Below are 27,365 nucleotides of genomic sequence, written 5' to 3'. Positions count from 1 at the left end.
TTAGGAAAATATAAGTATAAGTTCATACAATTAATTTTATATTCAGTAGGCTATTCAATGTCATACTCCTAAAAACCCAGAGTCTCCCCCATACCAGGATGGTTCGACCCAACCTGGCATCACCTGTCAATCACTTGAAAACTCAAAGATGGAGTCGTGGTTGAAGCGTAGCAGTTATATTTTTAAATGGTTATATGCTCACTGTTTTTACTACATTAGTTTGAATCACTACATTTTAGTGATGACAAATATTTGCAATACATTAAGTCATGGATTATTAACATTTCAAATGTTTGAAATTGTTTTTTTCCCCCGAATGTTTGAATTTTGTATGTGTTTATCAATTCCAAAGTTTAGTAAATCAGACACTGATGGCACAGCACTCTGTTAAGTCTTTTTTTTTCAACCAAAAATACTTTGCCCTGGTTATGGGGTACTAGGCTGAAAAATATTTCACAGGGGGAACATCAAAAAGGTTGAGAACCTCTGGTGTAGAGGGCACATCATCATAATTTATTGTACAAAGAGGCACCTTAGAGGGCACCCAATCATTTGTCACGTGTAAAGGGCAGCCAATAAGGCACTTCCTCTTGTTTTCACCACTCTTGGGGGCACTTTAGCACGTTTTTCAACAATGGAGTAGCGAATCAGGTTTTTTTAATAATTATTATTCTGACTTATTTTCAGTTGACTGGGAGTTGACTCCATAAAATAAAGACACATAACGTAAATTGAAGATTTGTTAGTATGGAAACTTAAACTAGTTGAATTTGCTTTAAGGAACCATACCAACAGAAAACGGGTCAAATTAACTAAAGATAAATCCGGTTTAATTTGTTAAACTGGCTTTCCGGAGCTGCAGGGTATAAATAAAGCCCTCCATATAATCCTCCCTGTAGTAAACAGTGGAGAGGCGTTCAGGCTCCGGACATCCCGCCTGTTCAGAACAATCATCTCCTCCACATTCGCGCTTGTGTGTCAGCTGGGCGGGCTCCAGCTCCGCCATTGGCCCGACGCGGTTCCCTTTCCTCCCCGGCTTCCGCTTTCTTTTCATACGCACGCCCAGCCACTGAATAATGATAATAATGATCAAGATGGCTACTACAGAATCCTCCTTGCGGTAGCTTACCTCCAATTTCATGGAAGCACTTAAAACTGCTATTTCTCACTGTTTAAGTCCCTCGCAGGTGGCGGGGCTGTGCCGGGGACTCTACTATATGGATTAAAACGGGCCAAGAGGAGATAAAAGTCATTGTGTTGCCTGGAGCCTCATTCTGAGGAAGCTATAGCACAGCAGCAACCAGCTAGCTCTACTTGTCCACCATCTCCAGGTTCCCAGCCAGCGGCGGCTCAGAGCTGCTGCTGCCCGTTTTGTGTGGCCGGTCGTCGGACGGAGAGTCAGATGGCAGAGCCGAGGAAAGTGCCGTTCGTCACCATCTCGTCCTTCAACACCTCGCCGCCGAGCCAGGAGTCCGGCAAGAAGCGCCGCCGCGAAGATGAGGCCGTCGACATCACTTTTGGGAAAGATGGAGGTGGAAGTGCCGCGGCGGTCGGGTCAGGAGGAGGTGGCGGAGCAGGAGGAGGAGGTCTGTTCGGTAACACGAAAGGAGGCGACGCCGAGACCGGGGAGGCGAAACCCACCGTCCGCCTCGACCTCCCGCTGTCCGAGCCCAGCGACAGAGGCTCCTCGGAGTTCAACTACGGCGAGCTGGTCAACTCAACTCTTACTCAGGTTAGAGAGAGTGGAGACACTAGAGGCTCCATGATGGGAGCAGGAGGGGCCTCAAACCTGCATCACTTCACTATATATATATATATACCTCCTTGTTTTAACCAGGTAAAAATATCGCTGAGATTAAAAAAACTCTTTTCCAAGAGAGACCTGGCCAAGAAAGCAGCATAAAAAGTGACAAGCTACAACATTTTAACACAGTTAACATAAACAATTAAATACAAATCGTCACCCTGTTAAAACAATCGCCTAACTCATTTTTTCACGTTTTGCAGGAAACACAAAAAACTTCACCAAAAGTGACATTTATTGATCATTTCACTCAAAAAGGGTGTAACAAAGGATGGCTATTGGCATAGTAATAACACTGTGTGTAAATTATGTCACTTAAGTGAAATAAATTACTTAGGCAATTTTTGAACATACCTTTGTGACTTAAGCAAGATATGGTAACACTTTATTTTGAAGGTGTCTACGTAAGAGTCACACAAGCCTGTCAGAAACATGACATGACAAGTATCATGAGCATTAATGTTACTTCAAAGTGTCATTAATGTTTATGACACATCCCATGTCATGTTTATGACACGCTCATGTCACTCTTATGTAGACACCTTCAAATTAAAGTGTAATTATATCTTGCTTAAGTCACAAAGGCATGTTAAAAAAATTGCCTAAGTCACATTTTATTTTGATTTAGGCATAATAAATCCGCTTAAGTCACACACTTGACATAGGCCATTCTCTTAAAGGGGTAAAATCACATGATCTGATCAACTGAGGATGTAGGTGATTTTACCATAGGTGGCCGGTGTCACGAGGAGATGATTTAGGCAAAAAAAACAATTTTGACAAAAAATTACGTAGGCGATTATTTTAACAGTGTGACAATATATGGGTCAGTGACGTGATCTAATCCAGTGTCAGTTGGTGTAACCAGGTTAAAAACTAAAATGAGAAAAAAAATACAATCCACGTTTGATTTGCAACATTATGGTATAAAACAAATTTTACATAATTTGTCAAAATTTAGAAAAAAATGTTTTAGAATATGTTCTGCTCAATATTGACGTATTGTGTAAATGTAGAAATACTAAAAAAAAGCCATTTGATGTCATGATGATTATTACATGTATAAATCCACTGTAGGTGGATAAAGTTTATAATATTTGTCATTCTTTTGTGGTTACACCATTTGACATCTTGCCAACCCTTATTTGTCACTGACCCATATATACCTCCTTTATTTAACCAGGTAAAAGTCTCGTTGAGATTAAAAAATCTCTTTTCCAAGACAGACCTGGCCAAGAAAGCAGCATAAAAAGAGACAAGTTACACCATTTAAACACAGTTAACATAAACAATTAAATACAAATCCAGTCATCACAACAACACTGAAGGAGCCTCAGTAGATACTTGTAAGGAGCAGTTACACTGATCAAGGGAAATTATTTCTTTCTTTCTTCTCCTTTAGAATAGATTTAAATTCTCCGATTGTGATCAACTCAGACAATTTCAAGTCCTTTTGCAGATTGTTCCATGATAAAGTGGCGTAACTAAAAGCTTTCTTACCTAATTCAGTTCTCTCTCTTGGCACTAGCATCTGTACAATATTTTGTGAGTGTAGACCATGTTTAGTTTTGTTTCAACACATGTATGCACACAGGAAAGAGGGAAGCAGCCCAAGAATACATTTATAGATAAAAACTAACCAATGAGAGCCTGCCAACATACAAAGACGGCAGTTCAGCCGTGGCATACAGAGTACAATGATGTGTACGATTTCCCAAACCAACAAGTGCTGCACTGTTTGGTTTGTGAGGCGGAGATGCCACACTGACTGTAGATGTGGAGTTAATCGAGCATAAGTGGTTTTAATAACACAGTCACCCGGTGATAGCTGTTGTTTCTATCCTGAATGTGTATTTATTACGACCCTGGGCAGGTTATTCAAGTCAGGGTTTTATTAAGGATGAAAAGTTGCATGTTAAAGGGGTAATACTGAGATTTGAAACAGAACAGAACAAGATATCTTGACTTTAGCGCCGTGTTTTTTCCATTTAATTTTCATTTATCCTTTATTTATTTTACCGAGGAATCATTGAGGGCAACCCCTCATTTACAATGATGTCGAGAGTACAGAGAAAACACAAAACAAAGTGGAGAGAAAACACAAAACCAAGTGGAGAGAAAGCATGAAACATAGTACAGAGAAAACCCGAAACAGAGTACAGAGAAAACCCGAAACAGAGTACAGAGAAAACCCGAAACAGAGTACAGAGAAAACCCGAAACAGAGTACAGAGAAAACCCGAAACAGAGTACAGAGAAAACCCGAAACAGAGTACAGAGAAAACCCGAAACAGAGTACAGAGAAAACACGAAACAGAGTACAGAGAAAACACGAAACAGAGTACAGAGAAAACACGAAACAGAGTACAGAGAAAACACGAAACAGAGTACAGAGAAAACACGAAACAGAGTACAGAGAAAACACGAAACAGAGTACAGAGAAAACCCGAAACAGAGTACAGAGAAAACACGAAACAGAGTACAGAGAAAACACGAAACAGAGTACAGAGAAAACACGAAACAGAGTACAGAGAAAACACGAAACAGCACAGACAAAACACATGCAAAAAACATGAAAAACCGTTACAGTGAAAGGCAGAGTTATTGGTCATCATAGTTTTAAACTGGCCCACAGTTATAATTGTGTTGAGTTTGAGTGAATGTTGTAAGATGTTCCAGGTAGATGCAGCAGAAAAACTGAAAGCAGTTTTTCCAAATTCAGTATTAGTCTGGGGAACATTGAACATTAAGCATTAATCACTAGAGCGTTTTGGGTAATTACTATGTGACCAGTTTAATAAAGGTATGGTGGCATGTCGCCTATCAAGACTTTATAAATGAAATGAGTAAACCTACAGAAACACTGGACCCTCCTCTTTAAGGCTGTCTGGTTAATTCACATGAACTTTATGGCAGACATAGAATAAAATCCCTTGTTGATAACCTGCACACAACCACAAGACAACTCAAGGCAGTTGTGTGATAACAGATTTGGTCAAGTCAGTGTTCGAAATTAGGGCTAGGAAATATAACAATAAATAATGTCTTTGAATTTTGGTAGAGTAATATGTAACGTGGCCTCAGCGTTGTCATCTCCTGGGTTTAAAGGCTGCATTACAGGGAAGTTATGTCATTTTCTGACTGTGCTAGCTGTTGGCTCTTTTTTTGGTTTACCCACTAAGTCATTTTATCCAATTTTCTGATGATTTTTTGCAGAAATCTCATAATTTGTAAATGCACAAAAAATCAACATTACATTTCCTCCCTATTATAGCCCTAGCTACAATAGTGCATGGACAATGTAACACTGTGTCCATTAAACCAACTTTGACTGATGTGAAGGTAGAGCTGGGGGAAAAAATGGACACAGCATAGTATCTCGATATTTTACGTGGCAATATTATATTGATTCATGGCAGCCAAATATTGATATTAAGCATTCCGACGACAGTCAGTATTTTCGCCATTTTTTTTCTTTCTTTTTGGAGGCTGTAGCAGGCTCGCTTTAAGGAATATATGCTATATGATATACTGGTATCATGTGAAACTAGAAGATCTAAGGAATCTATAGGCACCATGTGTCAGGATATCGTGTCGGGAAGTCAAATAACGCTGCAAAGTTAGGCTTTTTTATGTTTCATTCCAAAAATTCAGAGCAGTGAATCTTAAAGTTTTTGAAAGTTTGATAAAACGCTGCAGTTGTTGTCGTCCATACATGTTTGATATCAGTTGATGTCAGTCTGTGGGTTTGACTCTCGTTGTGGAGAAATAAAAAGACTGAAGTGAGATGAATGAGAATTTTCTCTTATTTGTCAAAACAATTCTTGATTGAATTTAATTTTGTGGACAACAAATGCAGTTAAACAGTTAAATCACAATATATTGTATCACAATAATCACCATATCGCAAAATGCTTAAAATCACAAAAATATCGTATCGTGACTCAAGTATCGGGATAAAGTCGTATCATGGGGCCTCTGCTGATTCACACCTCTATATGAAGGTGTCTCTATCTTGATTTTCAGGCACTAGTTGTTAATGTTAACTTTGTTTATAATGCTTAATATGACATAACATTGACGCCGTATAATGCCCACATTGTTCAAACTCCAAATCCACATTTTATAATGCAGACTTTCCCAGATTTCCTAAAGATAATGTACAATTTCAGCAACATACTACTGGTGACGACTAAACTAACCTTGATGTTGTTGCTGGCTGATATGACTATATGTATGTAGTTGAAACCATGTCTAAATAGACGATATATTACATTCTGATTGTTGCATTTGGGGGGTGAAGCTTGAGTGATGCATGGAGGGGTTGTTGTGCTAACATGGAGCATAAAAATAGGAATTACCATTCATATAGATTATTCATTGAATTGCCAGAAAACATGTTCTATGATGAAGGTTTTGGCCCTAACACCCAGCTCTCCTTCATGTGTAAAGTTGGTGGATTGTCCCTTCAAAGAAGACTTTACTCATGATTATATCCATTTGTCAGAATTAGGGTTGTCACGATACAAAAACGTTCAACTCGATACCAATACTCAGGAAAATATTCAATACTCAATAGCATTTTCGATACAAGGATAAAAACAAAGGCCCCAAAATTTAACATAAATATTTTTATTAACAAGAAAAATGCAACATGTAAAATTTAACAGAACCACAGGTTAAATATTTATAATAAAAAAAAATTAAAAAAAACCTGCAGCTATGATAACAAGCTTCAGGTCTGAGGTAGTGCAAAAATAAATACAATAAACAATAACAATTAGAACAATATTTTGAGGTTGTATGCTGTGCACAATATTAGGCAAGCTTGATAGAAAAATAACAATAACTTAACTTAAGTGTTCCTTCCTTGGCTCTGCTTTACACACATAACAATAAACCAAATGACACAAGCCAAACCAGTTAACATGAACATTACACTGTTGAAATGCTGTATTCTCAGCAGCTGCACCTCTTGTTGTGTGTGTTGCTGTTTGGTTGCAGGTCGACTTTCCTCTGCTTCATTCTGGGACTTCAAGAGAGAAAATAACACTTTTTTTGTCACCAACATTTATGTAAACGTATTAACTCTATGCTTATGTATACTGACACTGTGTCAAGTAACGTAAGTAATCGATACTTTTGAAAATGAGTGTCTGGATACAACATTTTAGTATCGATACTTTTTTGAGTATCGATACTTTTGACGACCCTAGTCAGAATAGACACTTAATGAAGAAAATCATGAAAAAACTAACATTGCCATCTACTTCCTTTGCCAATTTGTTTCCCCCTCAGGTAAAGCATACAGTTTCAACAGTCCCCAAAGGACTGGCTCCTCCCCTGGACCCCAGCGACCCCTTTGCTGATGACGACCGGGAGAGACGGGAGGTAGAAGAGCTGGCCAAGAAATTTGAGAGCAAATACGTGAGTTTTTACGGTCCTGATCTAAGAATGTTTTGTTACAGCCGTAACATGTTGTGCATGCAAAAGGATGTGTAATACATCTTATGTTTTAATCAAAGCTTGTGTTTTGTCTCTGTGTGCAGGGTGGAGTCCCAAAGAAGAAGAAAAAGGACAGGATGCAGGATCTGATTGACATCGGTTACGGTTATGATGAGACGGATCCTTTCATAGACAATTCAGAGGCTGTGAGTTCCCTTTCTACACTGTAAAAAAAATGATGTTGCTTTTACAGAAAAAATGGCAGCTGTGGTTACCAGAATAATTCTGCAAAAATTACAGTACAAATGTAAACAACTTTACAGAACAACTTGTAAATTTAACTGGTATTACACATATTTTGACTTCAGCCAATATTGCACTTCCTGCGATTTGGATAGTCTGTTTTAGGATTTTTTAAATTTAAAAATGTTTTAATTAATTGTGCAGCCTGAGTTTACATAAAATTATCAGTGTGTTTTCTTGCAAAATTAGCTCGCAGCTCGCTAAGAATTACACCAGGCTTCAAAACTATCGCTGCTGATTGCAAACCGGCCACAACACGTCCAGTCTGAACAACCTCATTGGTAAACCTGTGTGGCTAAAGGAGGCAGGAGGCAGCAGGCAGCGCTTCAGTACGGAGCAGACACTTTTTTGTCGATTGACACTGTTGACCTCTTAGTATTTTACAAATTAGACTTTTTGTTGCGTTGCTTGAGTTCAGTTTAATTGTAGCATTAGTCTTCTCAAGGAGCGGTTTGATTGCTAACGTCTTGTGTCATTACTTTCTTGTAGACTACAGGGTTTGCACATAGTTTTCTGTTTTTAGCCGTTATATTTTTAATGTTAGGAACGCTAATTGAAAATGCTTGATTTTCAACGTACTTCATCTACACAAACCAAAAATCTTAAATATTTAAAATGAAAGGATCCCGTCAACATGATAAAACAGGCAATCAAAGTTAATATAAACAGCTGGTAAAATAAATATAATTGCTGTAGATTTTAGATGTGATAATGAAGGCTTTAAGAGTGTGGACATTTTCAGGTTAGTTGCCTTAAAAAGTGCATGAATTTAAAAAAAAAAAAAAAAAGCTGTACGAACCCTGATACTAACAGCACAACCAATATAGTGCACAGTTATATTGTGGTGTTATTCTGAGCCGTGGTAAAAGATTGGCACGGTAGCAGCAGTATAAAAAAACGAACAGTAATTATACTTCTCTCCTGGCTGCAGTACGACGAGCTCGTGCCGGCCTCTCTCACCACTAAACATGGAGGCTTCTACATCAACACAGGGACGCTGCAGTTCAGAGCGGCGTCCGACTCGGAGGGAGAAAACGCAGGCACGGAGGATAACCGCTTCAAGGTAGCTTCTTGCTTCGCTCTACATAAATACTGTATAACAACAGGAGTACCTTTTTTAAAATCAAAGCTCCATAAAGTGCACATTTAAATAAAAAAAATATCTGAAATAAAAGCCACAGCTTGCCTGGAGCAAGGATCACAGTGACATTTTGAATTACAGTCATGGAATAAATTATTAGACCATTGTTTTCTTCAATTTCTTTATCATTTTAATGCCTGGTACAACTAATAGTACATTTGTTTGGACAAATATATTGTATATAACAACAAAAATAGCTGATAAGAGTTTAATTTAAGAGCTGATATCTAGACATTTTCCATCGGTTTTTTGATAATAACCAAAATCATAAACAATAAAACCATGTTAAATGTCTAGATATCAGCTCTTAAATTAAACTCTTATCAGCTATTTTTGTTGTTATCATTATATTTGTCCAAACAAATGTACCTTTAGTTTTACCAGACATTAAAATTTACAAGAAATTAGAGAAAACAAGGGTGGTCTAATAATTTTTCGATATATGCAATATGGTCTATTTCCATATCACATTAAAAAATATATTGATATATAGCCCAGCCCTACCCTACAGCAGCAATTCAGACTTACTCTATGCCTTCAAAAATCAACTCAAATTCACCTTTTCAAGAAAGTTCACAAGATCTAAATCCCACCGCCAAACCTGAACTCAGAGTTTTTGTTTCAATGTGTTATGCTGAGTGACTTTGAGTACCTTTTAAAAGCACTATATAAATCTAATTTAGTATTGTTAAAGTATACAAGCAGACAGATTAGACACAACAAATAATCAAATATATCACTTTTCGTTTGTTTTCTTGCTGTTATACAGTAATAACGCTCTGTTTTTTGCTCCTTTTTAGAAAATGAAAGATGGCGAGGAGCGGGTGATAAAGAAACGTCGGAAAAAGCAAGACGGTGGAATTCTGGAGGAAAAGAAACCCAGAAAGAACAAAGTACCAAAGCAAGGGTGAGTTTTAATGTTTCTTCAGTGTTACATCTTTACATGAGGACACCTGCAGGTAAAAACGACAAAATATTTTATGGGAAGTGCCTTTCGTTTACACGGTGACATCGTTTTTGGGGCTTAAAAACGCAAAAATCTGAAACCACCCTCCAGAGTGTAAAACTGTAATGAGCTCCGCCGTAGCGTGTCTGTCTACACTGCCAAGACACAAAACTCTGCTCAGATCTGCTCACGTCATGTACATGTTTACGTCACATACATGCTCCAGCACAGGGAAATAAACAAACATGTGGGATTATTTCCATGCGTCGGACCTTCAAGCTGCTCTGGCAGCTCTAATAAACTTACAGGAGTCTTACCTCCAAATGTACAGGATATGTACAGATAGTATTAGTGAACAGAGAAGGATCTGGAATTACCTCTATCACATTTTGGATGCACCGATTGGTCGGAAGCGAGCCAGACGGCTTTGGACGAGACCTGGGAGATCTAGTCGATGGTGGAGAACTTTGTGGAAGGAGTAGCTGATGAAAATGTTTGGCGTGAAAACTTCCACATGCCCAAAGATGCTCTTATCACTTTAAGTGATGCCGCCTGGCATGCATACCCAATCCAATTCCACACATTTTGCACTGTATACACGCAGATTTCCTCACGAAAATGCAGAATAAAAAGTGAAGACTAGGGTTGTCACGATACTAAATTTTCAACTCGATACTGATACAAAATATTCGATATTCGATACCATTTTCAATACCACCAGGATAAAAACAAAGACCCCAAAATTTAACAGAAATATTTTTATTAACAAGAAAAATGCAACATGTTAAAATGAACAGAACCACAGGTTAAATATTTATAATAAAACAGTTGCAAAAAGAAACTGCAACTATGATAACAAGCTTCAGGTTTGAGGTAGTGCAAAAAATACATAAATACAATAAACAGTAACAATTAGAACAATATTTTGAGGTTGTATGCTGTGCACAATTTTAGGAAAGCTTGATAAAAAAGAGGTAGAGTCGGCTGTGTGTGTTGCTGTTTGGTTGCAGGTCGACTTTTCTCTGCTTCACTCTGAGACTTCAAGAGAGAAAATAACACTTTTCAGTCACCATCAGTTATGTAAACCTATTAACTCTATGCTTATGTAAACTGACACTGTGTCAATTTACCTAATATGGGCATACCACGTGCCTGATTTATTTATTTACATTGTTTATAATCATTAACGTGACGTCAGCCTTTAATTGCTAGCTGCGACTAATGGCTAATAATAACACGGCCAACATCAATGCGGGCCACCGGCCACGATAACATCAGTAATAGGTCAGTTTGAAACGAAAGACACTAACCTGTCAATTTCACTGTATAGGCTGTAAAGGGTGTCGGTCCTTAAGATTGCCGAAGTTTCGCCAAGTTTGAAGTACTGCTAGTGCAAGTCACGGTGAGGGGGAGGGGCCTGCTGCTGTGTGTGTGTGTGCAGGCAGAGAGAGAGAAGGACGCAGTCGGCAGCTTGGCGTCGGGAGGGGGGGGACGGGGAGTATCGATACTTTTGAAAATGAGTATCGTATCCAGATACAACGTTTTAGTGTCGGTACTTTTGACAACCCTAGTGAAGACACAACGCCACTTTTGCGTCTTCTGTTCAGACCGTCATCATGTAAACGTAGCCTTAAGCTTGTTGTTTCTCCAATTTCATGCATACAGCATTTTCCCTTTTTCACAAGTCTGCGTGGTGATGCATTTTAACTGTTGTGCAGTTTTGTAGATTGAAACATTGCATGTCCTCTGTGCGTATTAATTAAACGTCCTGCTCGTTACTGTGTCTTCTGGCAGAGTTTCAGCCCTGAATGTTCACCGGCCAGAGAAGAAGAAGAGGAAGAAGCTGATGAAGGACTCTCTGCACCTGGCCAACATGCTGCGTCGCTTCACCAGGGAGAAGGAGGAGATGCGCAAGAAGAACATGGCCGCCGCCGGTCTGCCGCGTCCCGTCGCCAAAGTGCCCCACGCCAACAGCGCTCTCATCAACAGCCAGGCCAAGGCTGCCGGCAGCAACGACTGCAACATAACAGACCTGTCCACGGACCCGGCCGTCATGTCGCTGCTGGGCTCGGCCAACAACGACATACTGCAGGACATGATGGGAGACCTGGACTTTGGGATGCTGGACTCTCCTCAGCCCTCCAGCCCCCTGCAGGGAGAGAACGGCTCCTATGGGATGGGGCAGAAAGCAGGTGGCAGCAGGGGGTCTCAGGGTAATGTGATGGCCCCCCCTCCTCTGCCCAGCGGACTCCCAGCTCCGCTCACAAAGCGCATAGAAGACCTGAGAGCGGTACGGCCTTTAATATTCACCTCATCACGTCTGTTAGATGATTGGCTCACCTGCAGATTATTTTAAAATTATATTTATATCATTTAAAAAAATAGTGAAGAAAGAACATTTATTTTCGAGAGCCGAGAATTAGGGATGGCAATAAATTTTCATTTATTTATCCTTTTTTTATTTTCTTGAGGAATCATTGAGGGCAACCCATCATTTACAATGATGTCGAGAGTACAGAGAAAACACAAAACAGCACAGACAAAACACATGCAAAAACATTAAAAACAGTCACAGTGAAAGGCAGAGTTACTGGTTATAGTTTTAAACTGGCTAAATAATCAATTATCGATTAATGGTCGTTAGGAATTTGGTCGATCTGTGTATTTTTTAATTTGAATTTTACCTCTGACTGCGTATCAGTATCACTGAACTGGCTGAGCGTTCAGTTCTGCAGCTGTACGTCAATAAGCTGAGAATTAAGTTGGATAAAGCTACAGTTTGCAAACTTAATTTGAGCAAAACTATCTTACTGTATCAAACCTTGCTAGCATGAATTAGGTTTAATTTTATTTTAAATATGAAGATTACTGCGAAAACTAACCTCATGCCTCTTCGGGGGCTAAAACATAAAACATGATGTTATCTTTACAGTTTAATCTCACTTGAGCTACTTTTACGATCGACAGGAAGTCTCTTTTCATCCTTTCAAAATAAAATAATCCGTTATCAAAACAGGCTTTTGCATAGTACTGTGAATATATCTTTTATTTTGTTATTATACACATGCTGGGAATGCATAAAAACATAGCAATTAATCGATTAATTGATCGTTACAATTTAAATGCTCGAGTTGGCAGGTTTCTTCCAAATGTCCATCCCTACCCCAAATATTCATTTTTTTACATTACAAAGCAAAAATAAAATAAATCTGAGTTTGAATATTCATGAAAAGGTCTCTTTATGATTACAAAAATTATAATCATGATCATTTTTTGGTCAATATTGAGATCACGATTATTTAAAACTAATACTGATTGATTCATTTACCAATATTAGTCATTCATGGACATTTTTATTTTTTACTTTGCATAATTCTTTACTTTTAACTTATAATGAATAAAAATACAAAATAAACTAAATTCCTCATCTTGATAAATGATAGTGAATGTATTCCAGCCAGTAACTCAGTGAAAACAGGTGAATATGTAACACTTTTTGAAAGAGAGATTTAAAGCACAAGACAAAACGTATGTCAATGATCTCGCTTTCATAATCCTATGAAGACAGAATTGATAATACAAATTGATTGATCACCCAGCACTAATTAACAACACAAATCATGATCTTGTGCTGCAGAAAACGATCCTGTCAGTATTTGGCACAAAGAGGTTTAACATTTCATTCTCCGTTCTCCTTTGTGACGGCTGTGTTTATCAGATTTGTCTCGCATTCTTTCAGAAATGTGAACAGGATTAACAGAGAGGTTCCTTTAAATCTGTCTCATGCTTGTCCCCTGACACAGGCGTCCCGTCTGTTCGATGCAGAGGGCAGGAAGAAGTTCTTCACACTGGACATGAACAACATCCTGCTGGAGTAAGTACCAGTTTTGCAGAGAGATGTAAAAACAATAACTGTTAGGGATGCACAATATTATCGGCACATTATCGGTATCGGCCGATTTGCCGATATAATAAACCGATTAAATAATGTGGTGCTGCTTACTTGATTAAATGCACAAACTCGGTGCCTATGTCTGTCATATGTTCTGAATGTTTTATTTTTTACACATCACCTCTCTGTTGCACCTTAAGCACATGTTTATTCATTATGTCAATTGTGAAATTGGCCAATTTTGCTCTGATTATGGGAATTGTTATTGATTATCTCAGGGAGAGCATCATCCAAGTTTTAAGTAGTATGCATCTTTTTGTATTTTATTTGAAAGCAGTTGTCAAAAATAAGTATGCAGTTTTAAGCATCAAGTATTTTTCTTATTTCGCACAAGGAATGAATATTGCATAACAAATGTGATAAGAGTATGCTCCAAAATACTGGATGCTAATTCCACTACAGAAGAGAGATGAAGATCTCTGCACTTAGTTGTGTGGGAAAACATATCGATATCGGTAATCGGCTAAATGAGTTGCAAAAAATCGGCATATCGGAAATCGGCAAAAAATCCAATATTGTGCATCCCTAATAACTGTACATGTCTGATGTCTATCTCTGTGTGTTTGTGTGTGCTGCAGTATTGAGCTGCAGGTTCAGGAGCAGCCTGCAGAGGTGCGTTCAGTCGTCTACTCCCACCTGGAGGTCTTCGTGCCCTGCAATAAAGAAGCTCTGCTCAAACGCCTTAAGAAGCTCAGCCTCAACATCCAGGTGTGTGGGAGTGGTTGATGTTATTCCAGTTGGGATGTGACTTATATTGTTCACTTTAATACAATACAATAGTGTGGCGGCATAGCTTAATTTATCATACCAATTGTTCACTTTGTGATAAAACCACCAAATTTGGCAGATGTGTTTAAAATATATATATATATATATATATATATATATATATATATATATATATATATAGGGAATAAAACTGGATATTGAGCCATCACAAACTCAGACCCTGGTTGCCATGGCAGCCATTTTTTAAATAGGCTCACTTTGCACCATATTATGTCAACTTCCCGATATGATATCCTGGCATGCTTTTTACCAATGGATTCCTTAGATCTTTTTTCATAAGATACGTTCATAAGATAGATATGATGTGAAAATGATGCGTATATATACTAGACATTACAATAAACGTGGAAGAACTGACTTCAAAATAAAAGTAACTTTCGGGTAAACAGTCAGTCAATAATACACAAATAAATATGAAATAATAATAATACATTTTATTACTTTTCATGGTATTTAAAGATGCTTTATGGTTAAAACACAGTGAAAATGCAGTTACAAATAAAAGCAATTAAAATCAACCGCATTGGTCATACATTAAAAGCAGCAGCTCAAGAGTTGAGTTGTGACCATGTTTTGGTATGATATGATTTTTGAAAAAATAACTACTGCCTGAGAAGTGTATTTCACAAAAAGAAATGTTTTGGGTGTGAATAACTTGTCAAACATAATACTATAGAATAAATTTCCAAAGACCAGTGTGAGTTCAACATTAATAGCACACCACCTTCCAGTGTCACTCAGACAATATCAGAACATCCTGATGTGGAATTTCAAAATGTCATAAATGTGCTGTTGCCTCTAAATTCAGATTGGTGGAATGATCACATGGGTATAATCGTGTCAAGATTTAAATCAACAGATATAAATATAAAATCTTGTAAGAGCCTGTGAGCTGGCAGGTGCGTCTAAATGTAGCGGTGTGAAAGCTAAGTCATTGTTTCTGTTACTGCTGTATCTGCTGGCTGTGTACCCGTTATCTGACTCTATATTTAGCATGCGTGTGTTGCATATGTGTGTGTGTGATATCTGACTGTGCTTCTCCCCGTCTCCCAGGATGACCGTCTCCGTACGCCCCTGCTGAAGCTGAAGCTGGCAGTGTGCAGTGTGATGCCGGAGCAGATTGCTCGATACAACATGGACTGCATCGCTAAAGTGGCAAAGTAAGAACACTTTTCCAGTCAGCTCAGTTTATCCCAATCGTATCTGTTGTGCTTCTTTTTTTTAAAAACATATTTCCATCTACATTGTTTATGAAGGTGTGGTGATCTATTATGTAGGGCTGGGCGATATGCCAAAAAAAAAAGATCATGATACATTAACTGGAGCATTAACTGGATGTTAGTTTTGGCTAGCAAAAACAAAACAAAATGTATGTTACTGACCTCAGAAAACTGAGCAGCGACTCCTTGGAGTGTCTGTTAGTCCAACCAAACCCTGAACAAGGCATTTTTACTGAACAAAACGTTCAAAGAAACTGTCATTAAGTGAAAATACAGTGAAAGGGTCAAAGTTATGACATCAAACCTGTAAACGGCCTTTATTATATCTATATAACATTATATATAACTTTATTGACACGTTGCCATGGATACGCATTGCTCTACTTCTCTTCTGATGACTGCTGGCCTTGTTAGTGACCTGTCAATCAAAGGTAGCCACGCCCCAAATCATATGATTCTTTATCTTCTATTTTCTTCTAAATGGGGCCATTATTAGAATTATTAACATCAGATAGTCTTGAAGAAGATGTTTTACTAGTGATTGAGACCATAGTGTTGTCCTAAAAAAAATCTGATGTAATAAATCAAGTGAGAAGTTCTCATTTTGCATTGAAATGAATGAACAGAAATGTTTTTGCAGCCTCACTTAGCGCCCCCTGCTGTAAATTTTGGTAGAATCCAGTTTAAGGCACTTCCTGGTTTGCCTCCCTGCTTAGACCTGGAGGTTGCTGCCTGTAGAAAGCCCACGCTGTTAATGTTTTGCTAACTTGTTTATTGAACTAAGTTCCATTCAGTAATAACTTGTTTCTCTGTAAGTTTTCATATGTCCCACGCTCTTGAACGCACCATAGCCATTCCGAACACCATACCTGTGTGTGAATTGCCATGCTGTGAATGATAGTTTTCTCTCGATACAGCGGCGGATAGATTGTAATTTCCTTGGCTCTTTCCCTACATTCACCTGTTCTTCCTGGTTTACTGCTCACAGTCATGGCTGACATCTATTCCACTCCGCTATTTAGCTCCACGTTCGGCCTTTCTGTTTTCTTCTCTGATTGGCTGTTGTCACGCACATTTCCAACATGTTTGATCGAGTAAATATGTTCACAGCTGATCACCGTAATCGACCTGAAATTTTCTCGCAATCACTAATCGCGATCATATAATCGCCCAGGCCTAATATGATGTTTGTTTCTGTGTTTCCAGGCAGCAGTCTGGGGAGGGAGAGAAGAACGGCTCAGAGGACGACGACGAAGAGAAACCAGGGAAGAGGGTGATGGGCCCTCGGAAGAAGTTTGTCTGGGACGACAAACTCAGGTCAGTTTTGAACGCATGTGGCAACAGATGTACATTAAGTCATTTTCTGCTTTTCAGATCCTGATTACTACGTTTTGTTGTGACGGAGCATTTGGATTGTGTCTGTTTCACAGGTTATTGCTGTGTAACCTGGTGCGGGTGAAGCTTGGCTGCTACGAGCTGGAGGCCAAGAACTCTCTGTCTCTGGAGGACTACCTCAAAGCCTTCATGGAGACTGAAGTCAAGCCTCTGTGGCCTAAAGGCTGGATGCAGGCCAGGTGAGTGTCTTGCCAACATTATTTTGTTTGAGTGCCCACAAGAGCTACTTTGTGTTTCCTATAATAGCTTTGACTTACTAGCTGAGACAGGACTCTTTCTTGTATTGATACATTGTGCATTTCTGTTTACAGGATGCTGTTTAAAGAGAGCGCCATGGCTCACGGTCACCTCACAGGCTACACGTGAGTCATGTCACTTTTTAAATAACCAATATCTTCAGACTGACTTGTCCAGCCGGTTCTCACTCATTTGTTTTTCTCTGCAGAGCAAAGAAAAGGATTGTCACAACTCCCAAGGCCAAGCCAAAGGTTAGACTTTGATATGAACTTGATAGATGACTGTAAAGCAGCGGTTCCCAAACTTTTTTAGCCGCGCACCCCCTTCTATGTTCCAACTGGGCTGACGCACCCCCAATCCCCCACACCTTCAAAAAAAAATGCAATAAGCTTTTTATAGCCATATTAAAGGCGGCATGTTTAATCATGCTCAAATGACCAGAACACACATATAATAAAATAATCACAATCACAACATGCGCTCTCGCATTTGAATTAATCTGAAACACACAGTAATTGTGTAATTATCAGATTACACAATTACATTTTTCATTTTACACACCCCCTAGCGGCAGCTTGTGCACCCCTTGGGGTCCACACACCACAATTTGGGAATCCCTGCTGTAAAGATATGGTTGAATGTTATAATAGTATTATGTAATATAATATGAAGTATGTATATGATAGCAATCAGACATCCAACATTACAAGCTTTTAAAGCTCTCATCTGGATGCTCATTAAGGGATAGGTTCACATTTTTCCAAGTCTGTCTCAAAACAATACTCACATGCCCATATGAACACTTCAAGAGTTATTGAATTGTTCATACTGGCCATGGAAATTTTCCTTCTTACACAATTTCATTGTAAATGATGCAGGGCTAACCCCATCTTTTTTCTTTGTAAAAATGCATTCAAAATTAGTCTGAAGCAAATAATAAGCAGTCATTGCTGTCAGAAGTTTTTTTTTCCCGATGGGGCAGCCTTTATGCTCTCTTCAAAGCCACCAGACTCCATTGCCAAAACATTAATTTTATCTCTCATAAAACAGAAGTTGTTTGTATATTGCTGCCTCAATCGGTTGGTTTGTGTGACTCACAATAACACAAACAAAATAAGTCTAGTTAATTTTATTTATATAGCCCAAAATCACAAATCACAGATTTCCCTCAAAGGGCTTTACAGACTGTACATGTTACAGTAACCAATCGAGGCGGCAGTAGACAAGAAAATCCCATGTTCAGCAAGGTAAATTACTCTTTCTGTCAAAGGAGTCTGGTGGCTTTGATGACAGCATAGATAACGGCTTCAGTTCCCTGTCGGAAACGCTGTCTGGGGAAACAAAAGAGGGGATGTTGTACAAAAGGACGGTATTAGCTCAGTGACCGCTTCATCTGTACTCACACATACAGGCTCTATGGTGGGACAGTGACAGCCTGCTGTTCATTGTGAATGGCACCTGGTTTTAGGATGCAGTAAATCAAATCAAGTTAGCTTATATAGCATGTTTAAAAACAACTGGAGTTGACCAAGGGGCTTTACAAGTTAAAGTAAACTTTAAAAAAAAGATAATAATTATTAGATTATTATATTATTACTATATATTACGATAAATTCTGCATCAAAATCAATTTTGTTCTTTATCTTTGACATATTCAAGGCTGTGATAAAAACAAATGCCCCAGCCAAAAATTATTAATTATATGGAAAATAACAAAATGTTTGTGTTTTTTTTTCTTCTTCATAAAAAACATGAGTGACATTGTGCAATCAAACTGGCATTTAAAGGGTTAAAATGCCCAAAAATTTTAAACATTTAGTAGTTTTGAGCAGGGCGGAAGTTACGTAAGAGGTTTATGCAGAAAAAATAATTAATCTGTAAGGTTTGTATCGCATTTTGTGGAAGTGGCCATTTTCAAAGTAAACTAAAGTGGGCCCAGAGGTTTAAAAGGTCTGTGAATAATTTTAGAAGACAGACTTTAATCTTCCTAAATGTTTTACATGCTGTTTGTGTAAATGTTGTGTGTGTACTTGCAGGAGGCTGCGTGGGTGCAGCGGTCCACACCTTCAGCAGGTGCCACCCCCTCCCCTGCAGCCCAGGTTGCCAAGCGACCACCCCAGTCACCGTCTGAGCCCATATGTCTGGATTCTCTGGACGAGGACCCCTCCTTGGACTCCATCTCTCAGGCCCTGGCCATCCTCGGCAACGCGGCCAAGGGCCTGGCCCACGGGGACAGCCCTCCGTCCCCCGACGGACCCAAGACCACCACCAAGCTCCCCTCGCTCCACGCCTCGCCCCTCCTCCAGCAGCAGAAAAAGAACTCTGTCAGCACTCCCAGCTCCAATGCACCTCACTACATCTCTACCTCTTCGTCTTCCTCCACCTCTCTGTCTCGGCCTCTCTCCATCACATCCGCTCCTCTGCCCTCAGTGAGGGTGGATGGGATGGGGGTAGTAAAGGGCACGGTGCAGGCCCACAGACACTCAGTGCTGACCCCTCAGAGGACTTTGGCTGTGGGTGTGGCTAAAGCCAACATGCCTGCCTCAGCGGCGTCACCTAAACCACGCCCACCACCCACCGCGTCTCCGCTTGTGGCCCCAGGATCAAAGACGGGGGTCTCCACTCCCACTTCGAGCCTTCTCAAAGGCAGCAATAATAAAGCCAACAGTGGTGACACAATCATCATCACATCGCCTCGGCCGCACGCTCTCATAGCCTCCTCACACATGGTCCCCAAAACCTTCCAGTCGCCTCACCTGTCCCAAAGCCCCCAGAGTAAATCGTCCCCCTCCCTCTCTCAGACTCTCTCTGGAGCTCCGCCTCAGCCACAGTCTAACTTCATCACCCCTATGCACGCCACTCTCACCAAGTCCACCCACAGCAGCATCCCACCCATCGTTAAACTCACCCCCCGCACCCTCAATCCTGCTGCAACCACTACCACCTCAGCCTCACAAAGCCCCAGGTCTCAGGCAAACCCCCCCATACACCAGTACTCTGCCAAAAGCCCGGCAGGGTTCCGCCCGCCGTTCTCAGGTGCTCAAGGAGGAGCGACGAAGCCAGGGCAAGGCAGCTACACCTCTCCAGGCAGCCAGAAGACCCCCAACAACAACAGCACCACCAACGCCAGCCTTATTAACACCATATCCATAAGCAAGCATTCAGGATCCAGTGCCTCCCCCACAATAGTCTCTGCCAACGCAGGCCAGCGTCAGAGGACGGGGGGCGGGACACCTCAGGGGGCCAAGCCAGTCGCGTCTGTCCTATCCTCATCTGTCTCTTCTCAGTTGCCACAGGTTTGTACTGCCTGCATGTCTACATTAATCACCTTTGGAACACCATTGTTAGTCAAAGAAAGAAGAAGAGATGAAAACTTCTCTAAGACATTACAATGACATGGTTTGTCCAAAAAATAGTAAGCAATGACTTCCACAATTTTCTTTTTTTTGTTTCAAAATAATGGGTTGGTATCTCAAAATAATGATTCATCACTGTGAGATAGTAGGTCATTCTTTTTTTCGTACTCAGTATTTTGATACTAATTCATCATATTGCTTTACCAAGTGTGACTTTGTATGTCAAAGTAATGACTTAGTATTTCACATGAACTACTAAGCCATTATCTTGAAATATTAAGCCCTTTTTATGAAATACTACATTTCTATTTAAAGATACTGCGTTTGAAAAACGTAGCCATTATTTTGAAAATGCTAAATATCTTAAAATAATGACGTAGTATCTTTTTTTAAAATAATGACTTAGTATTTCAAAAATGATGGCTTAGTAATTTATTTGAAAGCCATTATTTACAAATATGATGTCATTACTGGTATTTTGAAAAAAGCCATTATTTTGAAAAACTAAGCCATTATTTTGAAATACTAAGTCTTTTTTTTTCTTCCAAAATGAAGTCATTAGTGGTATGTTGGGGAAAAAACAGTATTTCAAAATAATGGCTTAGTATTTCAAAATAATTAAGTCTTTTTTTTTTTTTTCTTTTCACAAATATGAAGTCATTACTGGTATTTTGAAAAAAAAAACCCAAAGCAATTGTTGTGAAATACTAAGCCATTATTTTGAAATAGTAAGCCATTATTTTGAAATACTAAGTCTTTTTTTTTTTTTTTACAAATATGAAATCATTACTGGTATTTTGAAAAAAACAAAGCAATTACTTTGAAATACTAAGCCATTATTTTGAAATACTAAGTCTTTTTTTTTCTTCCAAAATGAAGTCATTAGTGGTATGTTGGGGAAAAGAACAGTATTTCAAAATAATGGCTTAGTATTTCAAAATAATTGTCTTTTTTTTTCTTTTCCAAATATGAAGTAATTACTGGTATTTTGAAGAAAAAAAATCCCCAAAGCAATTGTTTTGAAATACTAAGCCATTATTTTGAATTATTGAGTCATTATTTACAAATACAAAGCCATTACTGGTATTTTGAAAGAAAAAAGTAATTATTTTGAAATACTAAGTCATTATTTGATATTTACTAAAGGACATGAGTAGGTAGGATAATATGTGATTTGGATAAACTGAGTCCCATATGTGGAAAGTGCAGTTTGTATTGAGCTTGTTGGGTTGTTAACCTCCCTGGTTGTGCTCAGGTCTCTACAGCAGGTAGCAGCAGTCTGCTGGGCTCAGCCTCGTCTCTTCCCCTGGGCTTCGGGATGCTCGGGGGCCTGGTGCCCGTATCCCTGCCCTTCCAGTTCCCCTCGCTGTTAAACCTGCCTCCTCTGGGTACAGCAGGCTCCAGCACAGCAGCCAGCGGCGCCGCAGCCAGTAGCAATGCATCGTTCTCCACCCTGACGCAGAGTGAGTGATGCACTCAGGGCACAAACAGCCATACTGACATTTAAATCATGCACCACATATATTTAAAATGAGTGGCAGTTGCTCCATATAATGTAATATTTATATTTTATTTATTAGGCAGGCATTGGCTTGCTGCTGTCTGTTCTGGTGTTCCTGTACAGACTTTGTTTTGTGTTGTATGTTATAGCATCATTTGTTTTATCACCATATTGTGTGTCAGATGTAAGCTTGTGATTTTTCTCCTGTTTGACATTATTCCATTTTGTTTGCTTCATCTCCCCCAAATTTCTCCTTTTTCTGCACTTCTACCTGTATCTGTTACATCCCCCACCTGGCCTCATTCTCTTTCTATCTTTATCCCTCCTCTGTTTGGCTGTCATTTCCCGTCCTTCACCTCTGTACCACCTCGCTCTCTCCCTCCTGTCCCTCCTCTCCCCCCCTTCTGTTGCTATCTGTTCCTCCCTTGTTTCTTGTGCCCCTGTCCTGTCTCCTCAGATCTGTATAAGAGTCTCCAGTCAGGGTCTCAGGTTGCTCTGCCTCCTCACTTGCAGCTCGCTTTCTCAGGTAAAATCTGACCCTCCCTCCACCCCTCAAAGCCTGCTCCATTTACTCCCCCTCCTCCTCCTCCCCCCCTCTCCTCTCCTCAAGTGTCTGGTGTTCTGTCTCGGGTCGTCCTGTTCCGTTCTCTGCTCCTCTGTCGGTGGCAGCATGCCTTTTTATGTCGTCATTTTATCTGTCGTCCAATTCCTAAAATGTTTTTGTCTCTCAATGCTTCTTGCTGACATTTCAAGAACTGTATTATTCCTGTCCAGATGTGAGTCAAAGCCAGGGCGGAGATGCAAAGAGGAAGACTCTATGATACCGCTGGATCTCAACGACCAGGGGACGCTGTCTAATGAAACGACAATATGTTGGGACAAATCAGGACTTGTGGAGACACATGGACAGACCACTCATAATAGGGGTCTGAAATGAGGACTGGTTCCACTTGACATACTTGATCCGAGAAGATCTGCTCAACTTTTCATGAATACCACAGTTAAATATAACTTTTTAAAAACGATTTGATAAACTTTTAAATACTATTCATTGAATTGTTAATTGAAATGACAAATACAGTTTGTCAATGTTTACAACATAGACCTATATCACTGTGGACAGGGAGAAGGAATGAATGGGATTTTTCGATGTGTGTGTGCGTGTCTGAGTGTGTTTGGTACGTGGGATTGAGAGTGTGCCTTTTGTATGTCTCCCTCTCTGATGCATGGTCAGTGTGTCTATTTGGTGCTGTTTCTATCATAATGTAATTATCACTGATACCTGTAAGAAATGTAAACTGCAAATAGAATTTGAGCTTTTTTTTTTCCAATGGAAGCTGTACACTTTTTCATTGTACTTGAATTCTTGAAAGAATTCGTTTCTGTATAGAACTCGAACCAGCTTTTAATTAAAATCTTTCCTTTCACAATGGAGTTATTTGATGTTAGTTTAAAATACTTAAATAGCACTTAAGTTGAGTGAGACTGATGCTTTTAGTACTTATAAACTACGGAAGCCAATTTCTGCCAGTAACCAAAAACTAGGCTATAGACCCTGTAAATCATTAAAAAAAAAAAAAACCCTCTTGAAATAATGACCAAGTATATCAATATAATGACTGCAAATCTCAATGTTTTTCCCCTAATTTTGGAAAGAAGCTTATACATTGACTTCTGAATAATCCCTTCAGAGAATTTTGATTCTCATTCAGAAAAAATAGGGCAAATAGCGTATGCTGGTAATTGCATTATGCTTCAAAAAATTTTGCAACTATACAAGGGGATTATTTTGGATTATCCTAAATTATATCAAAGTTTCTCATTTCTATATTGACAATGTTTAAGCATTATGGACTTTATTTGGAGAAAGGGCAAGAAATAAGCCAAAGGGCCAGAATCAAATCCTGTGATAATTCAGTTTTAGTGGGAAACGCTCACAGGGATGCTCCAGTTTCTCAATATTGAGATTCAAATAATTATTTTTTAAATGCTAAGTCATTATTTGGAGAATGTTTAATTATACAGGATTTTTAAATAAAATGGCAGAAATGGACTTCCATAAAAAGACGTTAGTGTCTGTATCAGCATCTAACAAAACGGAGGCGCAGCACCACGATAATGGGCAGTGTAGATTTAATTGACACCTTGATTTGGATATTAAATCAAATCCAACTATTAATAAACCCCAACTTAACCCAGACATGACAAAATTTGAAAACATTCAACAATAATGATCAATAATGAAACTTCTGAAACACCTTTTGACATCAGATTACCAGAGTCCAACAAATAAACAAGACAAAAAAACAATACAAAAAGGGAAGAAGGCCTGTCAATCTAAGCAGTTTGTAAAAGACTTTATGTGAAGGGTGAATTGAACTGGCAGTATGAGAAGGTCAGGACTGATCGGCCTTCCCGGAGTTCCTCCCAGATGGTTGTCCCCTCAAAACATTGTCGTTTCATGTTCACCTTTGGACCCTACTTGACCAGCGGCCTGGTTTTATCGTCGTCACCACACTGGTGGGCTTTGTACTTTTTTACCTCAGCCATATACTTTGACCAAGCATCGCTCTTGCCTGGCACAGCCTGCAGGAGAGGAAGCACAAGATGATTAACAATGAAGTCAAGAATACACTCATAAAAACCAATAAACTAGAGCTGCCACAATTATTGGATTAATCGAACAATAATCAATTACTAAATTAATCGTCAACTATTTTGATAATCGTTGATAACTGATTTGAGCAGTTTAAAGACAATACTTCTCTGATTGTGAATATTTCTGGTTTCTTTGTTCCTTTATGACAATAAAATGAATATCTCTTTGGTTTGTGGACAAAAGAGATTTGAGGATGTCATCTTGTGGTTTGGGAAACAGATATTTTTAAACATTTTATTTATTTGTAATGCACTTTACATGAGGAAATCTCAAAGTGCTACAGGTTAAAAGCATAACAGTGTAATTATAAAAAGGATAAAACAGAAAAAAAAAGAAATATATATATGTGTGTAACTAAATGGTAAATGGACCTGCACTTACATATAGCTTTTCTAGTCGCTTTGTGACCACTCAAAACACTTTACACTACAGACTGCACTCATTCACACACACATTCATACTGGTGGCAGAGGCTACCCTAAACGGTGCCACCTGCCACCATTAGGAATTCATTCTCACACCAATTGAATGCAGCATCGGAAGCACTTTGGGGTTCAGTATCTTGTTCAAGGATACTTCGACATGTAGGCTGCCAAGGTCAGGGGTCGATCCACCAACCCGCCGATCGATGGGCACACCGCTCTACCAACTGAGCTACAGCCGCCCCAACTAATCGAATAATCGTTTAAATAATCGACAGATTAATCGATAATGAAAATAATCATTAGTTACAGCCCTACAACAAACCCCATCACCAAGCCCACTTACTTCAGTGTCGTTTTTCTGCTTCTTCGCAACCATGCCGGTCTTTAGGAACACACCACCTCTGCGCTTCCCCACCTGGGTTAGGGGATAGAAGACTGAAACCGTTACAGGAGCCCTTGCAGATGGACTGTCAATGAAGGAGACTACACCAGAGCAGAAGGTCTACATTTAGTCTCTTCCCGCCCCACCAGCGAAACCATCATCATGGGGAGCTTCCCTAGTCTTCACTGGTCTACAAATATTACATATTGCTACAGTGTGTTCATAAAATATTGCAAATATAACACAAACACTGGCATGTGTGAAATGCTACGATAATACTGAAATATTGGCCTTTATTTCAGGATGTAATAATTGAAGTGCCAGTGAGAGAGACAGCCAATCAGTGCATGGTGGTTGAGTTTGGATGTGTTCAACTATCTCATCTTACAACTGCCAAACCCCTTACAAAGCTCGTCACGGGAGGGGGCTTCTTGTCCACTGGGCTCTGTCCTTGCTCGGTGACTCTCGCTTCTCCACCTTTGTGCTGCGTCTCCTTTTTCCTTTTCTCCTCCTCCATCTTCTTCTTGAACATCTCCATGAAGCTGCCGTCGTTGGCGAACGCGTTGCCGCCGGGCCCCGGGGCTCTACCTGCGGGCCCCGGGGCTCTACCGGCCGACGGAGCGGGGCTGCCGGAGGGGGACGCGGGGCTGCCGCAGCTGGAGTCGCTGCTGCTGCCGCCGCCACTCGGTTGAGGTTTGCTGTGTGCGCGCTTTGGGTCCATGTTGCTGGATGTGATGTTCGGTACAGAGTCCAGCGGCTCAAAGAGAGTCTGTGTCTAAAAAAGTGTGGCTTTGTTGCCAAGTTGGCCTCAAATGAACACTGCCAACACGCTGCGAGATGGGCTGAACCCTGAACACCGCAAGGTAATACAAAAAGTCCCACCGGAACAGCCACGAAAACAAGTCCAGCTCGAAAAAAAATATTCAAGAAAAGTGGCGAAATGCAAATACTAAAAGTCTTCCCTGTATCTGCCCTCCAGCGCCGCAGACCTGCTGACAACAACAAAAGCAGGCGGTGGTCCGGCTGCTAACGCGGCTAACACTGCGGGCTAACGGCCAGTTTAATGAGGCCTTTACAGACGAACAAACTCAACTTAAACCTCCAGTTCATGTGGGAGGTTGATCCAAATATAATAATACAGTTAAAGTGCTAAACAAAGTTCAAATACCTGCATCAAATACTAAGACGTTCGCCGATTTTGCAAACGCTTTTCGCTAACTTTCGCCATCTAGCACTCGCTGTCGGCCATGTTTATTCTCTCTAGGTGACGTCACAGTGCGGCTGAGGCGCCCCCTGCTGGGCCGGAAATGACACTGCCATATTTAGACACCAGCTGTATTATAGACTTTTATAGTTATATTATAGTTTCATTTTATATTATAGACATTTATATTTATATAATATACTTTTATTTTAGATTTATAAAATATACTTTTATTTTATATTTATATAATATACTTTTATTTTGTATTTATATTATAGACATTTCTTTTATATTTATATTATACTTATTTTAGATTTATATTTTAGACTTATTTTAGATTTATATTATAGAATTTTATTTTAGATTTATATTATAGAATTTTATTTTAGATTTATATTATAGACTTTTATTTTAGATTTATATTATACACTTTTATTTTATATTTATATAATATACTTTTATTTTGTATTTATATTATAGACATTTCTTTTACATTTATATTATACTTATTTTTGATTTATATTATAGACTTTTATTTTAGATTTACATTATAGACTTATTTTATATTTATATAATATACTTTTATTTTGTATTTATATTATAGACA

The 27,365-nt window shown here is 39.3% G+C and overlaps 2 protein-coding genes across 4 annotated transcripts; one reads left to right on the top strand and one right to left on the bottom strand.

Moving 5' to 3' along the window:
* The first annotated feature begins 750 nt into the window (after positions 1–750).
* Positions 751–23,518, top strand: ubn2b (ubinuclein 2b). 2 transcript variants are annotated; one of them, XM_059348914.1, is made up of 17 exons: positions 751–1,732; positions 7,102–7,230; positions 7,353–7,454; positions 8,483–8,614; positions 9,493–9,599; positions 11,433–11,928; positions 13,442–13,512; positions 14,169–14,298; positions 15,433–15,539; positions 16,806–16,916; positions 17,030–17,173; positions 17,306–17,356; positions 17,440–17,482; positions 19,268–20,527; positions 21,843–22,050; positions 22,546–22,614; positions 22,863–23,518. In XM_059348914.1, the coding sequence occupies exons 1-17, from the start codon at positions 1,403–1,405 to the stop codon at positions 22,907–22,909; spliced, it is 3,537 nt and encodes a 1,178-aa protein (XP_059204897.1). In that variant the 5' UTR covers positions 751–1,402; the 3' UTR covers positions 22,910–23,518. The 2 variants fall into 2 exon arrangements, with proteins under 2 accessions (XP_059204897.1, XP_059204898.1); XM_059348915.1 differs by lacking the exon at positions 22,546–22,614.
* Positions 23,519–24,204: 686 nt separating this feature from the next.
* On the bottom strand, positions 24,205–26,828 carry trir (telomerase RNA component interacting RNase). 2 transcript variants are annotated; one of them, XM_059348919.1, is made up of 3 exons: positions 25,943–26,828; positions 25,516–25,587; positions 24,205–24,674 (listed from the first exon to the last, which is right to left on the bottom strand). In XM_059348919.1, exons 1-3 carry the CDS (start codon positions 26,273–26,275, stop codon positions 24,567–24,569), a joined length of 513 nt encoding a protein of 170 aa, XP_059204902.1. In that variant the 5' UTR covers positions 26,276–26,828; the 3' UTR covers positions 24,205–24,566. The 2 variants fall into 2 exon arrangements, with proteins under 2 accessions (XP_059204902.1, XP_059204903.1); XM_059348920.1 differs by having other exon boundaries at positions 25,961–26,828.
* Between the last annotated feature and the right edge of the window lie 537 nt (positions 26,829–27,365).

Source organism: Centropristis striata, chromosome 13 (genome assembly GCF_030273125.1).
Source record: "Centropristis striata isolate RG_2023a ecotype Rhode Island chromosome 13, C.striata_1.0, whole genome shotgun sequence".
Taxonomy (NCBI): Eukaryota; Metazoa; Chordata; class Actinopteri; order Perciformes; family Serranidae; genus Centropristis; species Centropristis striata.
Note: the sequence above shows the minus strand (reverse complement) of the source record. Positions and strands in the feature narration are given on the sequence as shown.

Bases quoted from the DNA above. Each gene is read 5' to 3' on its own strand.
- trir (XM_059348919.1), bottom strand. From the start codon at position 26,275: ATGGACCCAAAGCGCGCACACAGCAAACCTCAACCGAGTGGCGGCGGC. The intron at 25,588-25,942 runs GTAAGATGAGAT...CCCCTAACCCAG, and splicing joins TTGTAAGGGGTTTGGCAGTT to GTGGGGAAGCGCAGAGGTGG. The intron at 24,675-25,515 runs GTAAGTGGGCTT...CCTCTCCTGCAG, and splicing joins AGCAGAAAAACGACACTGAA to GCTGTGCCAGGCAAGAGCGA.
- ubn2b (XM_059348914.1), top strand. From the start codon at position 1,403: ATGGCAGAGCCGAGGAAAGTGCCGTTCGTCACCATCTCGTCCTTCAAC. The intron at 11,929-13,441 runs GTACGGCCTTTA...CCCCTGACACAG, and splicing joins GCATAGAAGACCTGAGAGCG to GCGTCCCGTCTGTTCGATGC. The intron at 16,917-17,029 runs GTCAGTTTTGAA...TCTGTTTCACAG, and splicing joins GTCTGGGACGACAAACTCAG to GTTATTGCTGTGTAACCTGG.